The sequence below is a fragment of the Nicotiana attenuata genome, chromosome 1 (assembly GCF_001879085.1).
Source record: "Nicotiana attenuata strain UT chromosome 1, NIATTr2, whole genome shotgun sequence".
Taxonomy (NCBI): Eukaryota; Viridiplantae; Streptophyta; class Magnoliopsida; order Solanales; family Solanaceae; genus Nicotiana; species Nicotiana attenuata.
In genome coordinates this window covers 33,199,255-33,208,856 of record NC_031989.1, presented here as the reverse complement: position 1 = coordinate 33,208,856, position 9,602 = coordinate 33,199,255, and the positions used below count along the sequence as shown (strand labels likewise).

General features: G+C 34.6%; 1 protein-coding gene across 1 annotated transcript; it reads left to right on the top strand.

The window, feature by feature from the left end:
• Window positions 1,897-8,224, top strand: LOC109234738 (ethylene-responsive transcription factor 1-like). Its single transcript, XM_019400804.1, has 3 exons — window positions 1,897-1,970; window positions 4,116-4,167; window positions 7,455-8,224. Exons 1-3 carry the CDS (start codon window positions 1,897-1,899, stop codon window positions 8,124-8,126), a joined length of 798 nt encoding a protein of 265 aa, XP_019256349.1. The 3' UTR covers window positions 8,127-8,224.

The following is a 9,602-nucleotide window of genomic DNA, read 5'->3' as shown; positions in this document are numbered from 1 at the left end:
TTAACGGATATAGCAGTTGGATTTTAATGTTTAATTTAGGAGCCGTTTGGACATAATTTTTTCCCCTTTTTTCTGGAAAATATTTTCAAATCATGTGTGGTTATACATTTAATTAAATTCTTGAAGATGAGTTTCAAAAAAATTTGAAAATGAGTTTTTAAATTTGAAAATTTTATGAAAATTTGGTTTCCCCTTGTACAATTTTAACATTTTTTCAAGTAAAATGCATGTGGAATACAATTTCAAATTCCAAATATAATTTTTCAACTTAACTCTAAAAACTAGTTTTATTTTTCAGAATTCATATCTTTTTATGTCCAAACCCTGGCGGAGTCCGGAATCAAAATGTGGTTCTTTTGGACTCAAAGTACACAAATAGGTGGAAAAAATAAGTTACATTTTTATGTATAACGCCACAATACCTAGCGTTATACATTAACGGTAACTGCACCGTTAATGTATAGCGCCAGGCATTGTGGCGCTATACAGCAAAAGCTGACACGACGCAGGTATAACGCCATAATACCTGGCGCTATACCCCTTTTTAAAATTCCATCCGTCTTCTTCATCGTTTCCTTCAGAGACTCCATTATTTTACTCCTCCTTCTCTTCTTGGTCCCCCCCATACCCGCTACTGCCCACCTTCTTAAAAAAAAAAATTTTTTTGGGTCCCCCCGGCACATAAAACTTGAAGAACGTAGGTCCCACATTCGAGTAGAGCTTCGTGTTATTGTTGATTCACACTTCCGGAGTCAAAATTTCGATCTATTTGCTTTCTGAAAATTCTAAATCGAGTTATTTCGATTTATTTTAAGTTGAAACTTTTATAATAATCTTGATTTGTATGTGTTCTATTTCGGTTTGTGTTTTTTTTCGAAACTAGCATGTTAAATTTATCCGGATTTAATTTTAGTGTTTTAAAAAAAATATTAATTTGTCAAATAAATTTGTCTGTTAATATCCTCATTTATATATATGTGTTTTCATGCCATTTTGTGTTTTATTTGCAATTAAATTTATTTATTGTTTATATTTAGTTTAGATTATTTTTTAGCGTAGTAAAATCTAGACCTTTTTAGCGTAGTAAAACGTAGACCCTTTTAGCGTAGTAAAATTTAGAGCCTTGTAGCGTAGTAATGTGTAGTATTTTAGCTTAGAATTCCTTTTGTTTAAGTTATTCTTATACTGGGTGTGAAAATGCAACTTTGTACAATTAAGTTATAAAAAATATGAATTTAAATTATAAAAAAACACATAATTATTAATGATAGTTTGGTGCCACAGGGCCTCAAAAATATCGAGCCGAAACCCATAGGTATATATATATATATATATATTATATATATATATATATATATATATATATATATATATATATAATTTTATACAATTAAGTTATTAAAAAATATGAATTTAAATTATTAAAAAAAATACATAATTATTAATGATAGTTTGGTGCCACTGGGCCTCAAAATATCGAGCTCGGAACCATATTATATTATATATATATATAATTTATAACAATTAAGTTATTAAAAAATATGAATTTAAATTATAAAAAAAACACATAATTATTAATGATAGTTTGTGCCACTGGCCTCTAAATATTGAGCCCGGAACCCATATATATAATATAATAATATATATATATATATATTATATAAGGTTCTTGCCATGCAGGCAAGTTCTCCACAGAACTTAAGATAACCACTGTGCCGATCAGATATTAGAGATACCGGAACGCTGTTTTGACAACGTGCTCTTTTATATGGTTCAAAAATAGCGTCCACGTCTCTTGGCTTTCATGGCACAAAATAGCAAAAGCTAGAGGAAATATCTGTCCATTAGCATCTACTGCACGGCTATCAACAGCTTGATATCGTACTTTCCATAGACATGAGTGGCGTCATGGATATTACGGGGCGACAATGCGAAAAACTATCGATTGCTGGTTTAAACGCCCAGAACACGTAATTGAATATATATTCTGGTTTACCTGCACTCCGCTCAAGCTTCCACTCAACAACCATTCCGGGGTTAAAATGCTGCAGTGCAGCCATGTACCTAGGCAGATCTGCAAATGACTTATCCTAGTTACCATAGACTATTTCAAACGCTCGTTTGCGCCCGAGAAATGCCTTTCTTTTAGTAATGGTATGGCCATATTCCTGGTGGACTACTGTAATGCACTCTTTGATTTTATATCATATGGACTGTTCGATGTGTGGAATAAGAACAAGAGAAATCAAGTCAATATCCAAGTTGAAATGATTCCCGTTGAATGTGTCCATTTCGCATGTGTGGGTGGGAATGTATTTACCCACTTTCCACATACCTGTCTTCTTCTTGGTCGCACGCAACATCCAATTACATGGCCAAAACCACCTGCGGCAAACAACCTTGTATACCGTCGGACTTGACTCCCATACCTGCATCTCATGACACTCTTTTACGTTGTGCATTTTACAAGCCCTGCTTAGGCGCGCTTTATCAGGAAAAAGCATCCCCTTTGCAAGCATCGTTGGTCTAGACTCATCCCACATTGCCGTCCGGATTTCATCAAAATCCCTTGTGAGAGCTTCCACATCCGGCACGGTTGGCAAGTTATCAATGTAAGGAATCTCTCTTGAATGAAACGGCACTTCAGACTCATACACTCTTCGTCTAGGGGGGTCTCTCTTCAAATCAGGTCCTTCCTCCTCATCCTGCGCATCACCATCCTCACGAGGAAAGGGTGTCTCGTCTCCGGATTTATCCGCATTGTTATCATAATCACTGTTCTGTTCCTCACTCTGTGCATCTGCCAGATCCCGATGTAATACGTCATTTTCGGGCAATTGAGTGAGTTCAACTTGTTCGTTTTCACTGCACAACCAACAAAAATATAAGCTACTGAATTAATAAATGCTTTCCATATGGCTATATCACTTCACTTACAAGTCGTAATGTGATGAAATTCCATGATGGACGTTTTCAATTAGGTGATGACTACCGGATGGGCCACTTGTAAAATTCATATCCGGCCGGTATCCCTTATTAAATATATGAGTGTTAATACAATTTCAATACAACAAAAATATTCATAATTAACACAAATGAAAATTGAAGTTTACCACTCGTCTTGTGAGTTATGAAAAGCAGGGTATAAATTATTTTCTCGCTGTTCATTCACCGGCAGTGATAAGTTTAAATCAAAGAAAACTCTTTCATCCAGAACCTGTCCGGCAAAAACTGCTCCAGAATAACCACCCGATGACCGGAGGTTATCTCTACTACGCACAACCTCGTTTTTTGGAACGTCTTCGACCTTCACGTACATCTCCAACATTGTGGTTACACGAAATTCTCAACATTCGTCCGGAGTCCTCAGAAAATCACTCAAAGTTTCATCATCGTCGATGTTAAACTCCGAGTAAAAAGCAACCCCTTGAGGAGTGACGGAATACGGATATCTTCCGGTTACTTTAAGTATCACTGAACGTTTCCTCACACTCATTTTTTTGCATAACAACGATATAAATGTATCGTACTCCATTGTAAGTGGCAATTTAACATGACACTTAGCAGGTAAACTGTAGCCCACGGAGTTATTCTCCATCACAACCTCACCCCCCCAATATAATGAAACTCTTATCCTACGCTCTTCAGACATAATGAAAAACTGCTGGAGAATTTAACAACAATAGACGTTTCAACAAGAGTTAAAATTTTTTTGAATGAATTTCTATATGATTCTAACCTCTTTATATAGGAAATGGCTAGCCGGGAAGTTTTTTTTTTTTTTTTTATTTTATATATATATATAGCGCCAAACTAGTTGGCACTATAGCTTTTGAATTATTGAACTCAGAAATTATTGGTGGGGCCAGAAAAACAGAGTATAGCGCCAGGTATTATGGCATTATACTTGCGCCCTGTCAGCTTTTGCAGTATAGCGCCACAATACCTGGCGCTATACATTAACGGTGCAGTTACTGTTAATGTATAGCGCCAGGTATTGTGGCGTATACATAAAAATATAACTTTTTTTTTCCACCTATTTGTGTACTTTGAGTTCAAAGGAACCACATTTTGATTCCGGACTCAACCCTGACATGTTATTATACAACTTGCAGTACACAGCATCACAGAAAGCCTGAAAAGGAAAAGAATTTCCAAGTTCCAAAGGTAGAAGATTATCGGTTAAGTATTATGCCAAAAGGTTTGATCCAAAGGTAGTCGGGTAGTTTTATTGTGTGCCTCACACAACTGACATTAGTTGTGTGAGACTCCTTTTTGTCTCATAAATTTGCGGACCCCAATCTTACACTTCTGGGTCCACAAAAATCTGAGTCCACAAAACTGTGAGACAAAAAGGATGCCTCATACAACTAGTGTCAGTTGTATGACACAAAATAAAATTTTCCAAGGTAGCCCAAATCAGCAGGCGTTTCTTTATTCATTTTAATAGTACATTTAGAAAAATTTTATTTTGTGCCTAGTGTGAGGTCTCTTTTTTGTCTCACAACTGTGTGGTCCAAGAATTTTTGTAGACCCAAATGTGTAAGATATAGATCCACAAATATATGAGATAAAAAGAGGCCTCACACAACTAATGCACAAAAAAAATCACTCGTACATTTATTAGTACTATCGTTCTTCGACTATGATGTGGTAGCAGCAGTCAGCAGATAAGTATCTTTATAAGTACGGAGGATATATAAAATAGATGTTTCATTCATTTTACTACAGATGACTTTGACCGATCTCCTTTTTATTGACTTTAATTTTTTTGCGCGACTCCAAATACACGTTATGGTTAAGTAAAGAAAATGAAGACGAATGTAACTATGACTTCTGATCCGTTTGGACGGTTGGAATTTTTTGTTTTTGGGGACTATTCATTCACTGTCTAACATTTTCTTCTACTTTTTTGTTAACTTTTAATTTGTATTCTCAAACTTCGCATATATTTATTTGAAAGATACTCTACCTTTCTCTATTTCAGTAAAGCACTGAAAAGGGGAAAAATCAACTCGTTAGATTCTAGCAATTGATTTCCAACAAATGGAACTTCTATGTGTGCTGGTTAAACAATAGGGTCTAAAATTGAAGTTAACATATAAAACAGGGACCAAGTTCAATTTATTCCTCTTTAAATAAAGAAAGAGGCTTCAGATTTCCGAGGACATGACACTTGATAAGAAAATGTGGAGGTCGAGTATTAGGATTGTAGGTTAGGAGGTAGTTGAGTCTTGCCTTATGTCATAACTTTGTGAGACTAGTTTGGTAGGGATACTATTTCGCTTTTGCTTGTATTTTTCTTCTTGATTTCATGTTGTTCATATTTTTCATATTATTTTTGTGGTGTTACTGATATTGTCTCCTTTTGTCTTCTTGAGCCGAGGGTCTTTCGAAAATAGCCTCTTTACTCCTTCGGGGTAGGGGTAAGGTCTGCGTACACACTATCCTCCCCCAGACCCCACTAGTGGGATTTCACTGGGTTGTTGTTGTTGTTGTTGTTGTAAATAAAGAAAGAATTACAAGAAAATACATGCGACTTCACACCATAACAAAAAATGACCCGTGTTTTTAAATTTTACATGATCTAGTCCATATTGTACATGTTTTGAAAGCACTAGCAAATTTAAAATTTGTGTTCTTACAACCATTGTTTCTAAAAGCTATGGAGTTAAATCTGTGTTCTCATAACTATTGCTTTCACTCTCTCTTCTTCTCACATCTTCTACATATGCTTCAAGGGACCGTCCGCCATTATTGCTTCTCCTCCTATGTCACGTGGTTGTAATGTAAGAAAATTGAAGAGTAGAAATCCACCATTGAAGGTCATTCAAAGTTTCGCTTTCGAAAATAGGATTTTTTGAGTTTGTCAATTGTTTGAATCGGGTGTTATTCCAATTGATTGAAAATATCAAAAGGAGTTCAAAATTTAAATTTGAAGTGATTTGGAGTAGATTTGAGCAAGATTTAAGTTAAATTTCAGAAAAGACGCAAGGAAGAAGACGAAGTCAGCTATTTGTATAATTATGTATAATCCTGTATAATAGTGTATATGAGTGTATAAACACATCTTATACACTATTATACACTTTAATACACCTTTATACAAGCGTCTGTAGACGAACTTCTTACCACGATTTTCAATTGCAATTCTTGTTCCGGTCCAAATCTCCATTAAATGACTTCAATTTTTATATATACAACCTCCTTATACTATTTCTAACAAGTCTAAATAACACCCACTCCAAATTTCTCACGAAATCAAATTCGGAATTTAAATTCACATATTTAAGCTTGTTAAAAATCTAATTTTCACCACCCAAATGGATTGGTTTGTTGAACTAATATTTGAGTCACAGTTACTGATTCGAAAATTAACTTAAAAGTTTGAGCAATCTTTTTTTAAAATTAAATAATAATTTCTACAACCTATTGGAGTTGGATGTTGAATTTTAGCCTATTAATTTTGGGCTAGTTGGTTGTAAATTGAAATATGAGCTATAAAATTGAAAAGTAGGGAGCCCAATTATTCTTAAATAAAAGCTTTACAATTTTTTTTTATTTATTTCAAATCATCACATGTCAAAATCTTTTGGCTTTCAATTTTTCAAATTGACTTTTCCCTAAGAATAAGAATAGTTCTATGATTTGTTTCGAATCAAAATCTTCAAGTCTTACTTAAATAAGTTACCATATTGAACATGCATGGTTATTGGTTATCCCACTAAATACATTAATGTCAATTGTTTGGAGAAAAAGAATTCATTTTCTAAGCAACTGTGAATCGGAAAAGCATAATATTACCAACTGAAAGCCTTTTGGTTTTAGCTAATTTAGTTTCTGAAAGATGTTAGAATAAAATAATATTAAACAAGTAATATTTCCTACCAAATGTGTATAGGTGTTCGTAATTTATACTCTTTTATACTAAACAAACGATGCCTCGTTGTCTATTCCTAGAGTAAAATTTAATCAATCATAAAAAGAAGAATAAAAAAGTTATTGCTAAAAAAAAATAATGGAGCACTTTTTGCACATGTTCAAAATAACTACTCTTGAGTGATTGGCTTGTAGCTTCCAAGAAATTCCTATAAGTTACACTCCTTATAATTAAAGAAAAAGACCATGTGTTCGATTAAACAAATAGTATTATTCTATCTACATAATTAAAATAGTTTTTTTTGGTCGCCCACCCGGTGTCCGGTACCCGTATTGGAGCCCGACTATATCCGGATTCGCGTCGCGTAGGGCCCCTTTCGGGGGGGAAGCGCTCCCTACCAAGGATTTTTTCATACCCAGGGCTCGAACTTGAGACCTCTGGTTAAGGGAGAAGCAGTCTCATCCACTGCACCATATCCTTTGGTGGTCATAATTAAAATAGTGGACAGAGTGGTTGCTCTATATAAAATGCAAATGCAAACCTTATCATTCATTCACATTACTGAGCTCTAAAGTTCTTCATTGTAGCAAAACAAAAAATTCCTAAAAACTCAAAAAAGTTGTACCAACAAACAAACATCTCAGATTCTGATCTCTCCGTTCTTGAAAATATCAAATTCCATCTTCTAAACGATACTGATTTTTCACAAATATTTTCCACGTTCGATCAATATTTTAGTAATGCAGAAATTATTAATATCCCGAACTCGAGTTTTGGTAGCTCTCCAACAGAAGAAATTAGCTGGGGCGATATGTTAACTAGTATCAATAGCTCGTGGGAACGAGTCGATAAGTTGGAGCACAAGGAGGAAACAAAGGAGAAGCATGTGGTGGCGCGTGGTGTGCACGCACCTCAGGATTGGAACCGGTACAGAGGTGTTAGGCGGAGGCCGTGGGGTAAGTTTGCGGCGGAGATAAGAAACCCGGATAGGAAAGGCGCCAGGCTTTGGCTGGGAACTTACGAGACGCCAGAAGATGCAGCATTGGCTTATGACCAAGCCGCTTATAAGATCCGTGGCTCTAAGGCTCGGCTCAACTTCCCTCACTTAATCGGCTCGAATATATCCGAGCCGGTTAGAGTGGCTCCGAGGCGGCGTTGCCTTTCGCCGGAAATTTCATCATCTTCTTTTTCGTTGTCATTTGTAGAAAATGTAACTCTAAAGAAGAGAAAATTGGCTGAAAATTGAATTAGAGGCCAAATTTGTAGTAGTTTAAGTTGTTGTAAAGTTGCTTCTTCGTTCTATATATAAAAGGGCGGAATTAGGATATTGCGCCCATTTCAGAATTAAGTTACAAATAATTTATTTTCTATTTCAATTTTGATTTTTAAGCTACGAGAAAATTGATATAGCATCGTGTTATATATATATCACTTGAACTTTGATTAATTATAGCATTTAAATTCTGATGGTATCTAAATTAAACACCAATTTATTTTTGATTTTTTCCACCTTATGTATATCCGCTTAGGATCCTGATTAATTCATATTCGTGCCCGAAAATCTTACATTTGTGGGTAAAACGCGAATCAGATGTTGGTTATGACGGTACGTCTAAGTGTCTTCTAAACTCGTAGGAGTAATAGTTACCTGTTTCGGAGTATATGTACGATTTCTAATACAAAAATAGAGCACATAATTTACATTCAAATTTAACTCGAGAACCAGAAAGTACTAGTCTTTCGTTGTTCAGTTTTACTGTGAAATTTATTAATCTGAAATTTCTTTACAGTGAAATGTAGAAGAGGTGAAATAATTGGCATTAATAATGTGTTTTGCCTCAAAACTATCAACTTTTATTTGGAATTAAGGGTGTGTTTGATTTGAGATGAAATGTTTTTCTCAGAAATTATTTTATGTAAAAAATGGTTTTTAACTGAGAATTCATTAATCTAGCTCGATCAACTTTTAGTATTTGGCTGGAACATAGATGACATGTGTCAACCGTACAACATGCCATTGATGATATGTATATGGTTTAGTGTGTGGTGATAGTTTTGAGTACTGAAGATTGACGACAATGTCTAATGCTTAAAATTAATATGAAGTAAGATTTGACATGTTTATAAGGAAAACCTGAGTTCCATATCAGGAAAATCATTTAATTTCTTCATTGGTGAAAAATTAGTCATTGGGGAAAACATTCTTGATAATTCAATGTAAGCAAACAGTTGGTACCAATTTTCCGGTTAATTGTTCAATTCGATATTCTGTTTAACCAGAAAATAGGAATTTCGGTCAAAGCTTATTTTAGAAGTACTCGGGCTACTGATAATCAAATAAAAGAATATCTTAGCAATGAAATAAGAACAAAAAATGGTAAAGTAATCGGTTTAAAGCAAAGTAAATAAGTATATTCCAATAATAATCAGAACGTGTCCTTACAAGTGAAATTCCCTTTCCCTTATATAGGAATCTATAAGTACAACATCTCTTCCCTTTTATGACTAAATTATTACGTACATTAATGACATTAATGAGATGTTATAATTGACAATCGTAACTGTTCAGGAAGATTCTGCAACGTCTATAATCATTCATGCACATTAATTGAAGATCCACGAATCTTCCTCCTTTTCAGTCTTGATTCATTATGCCGGTGTCTCTTCACAAAGCAATTCACATTCGAGCGCCCATACCCCTTTTATCTCGGGGGTCGATTTA

Bases quoted from the DNA above. Each gene is read 5' to 3' on its own strand.
- LOC109234738 (XM_019400804.1), top strand. From the start codon at position 1,897: ATGAGTGGCGTCATGGATATTACGGGGCGACAATGCGAAAAACTATCG. The intron at 1,971-4,115 runs GTAATTGAATAT...TACAACTTGCAG, and splicing joins GGTTTAAACGCCCAGAACAC to TACACAGCATCACAGAAAGC. The intron at 4,168-7,454 runs GTAGAAGATTAT...TGAGCTCTAAAG, and splicing joins AGAATTTCCAAGTTCCAAAG to TTCTTCATTGTAGCAAAACA.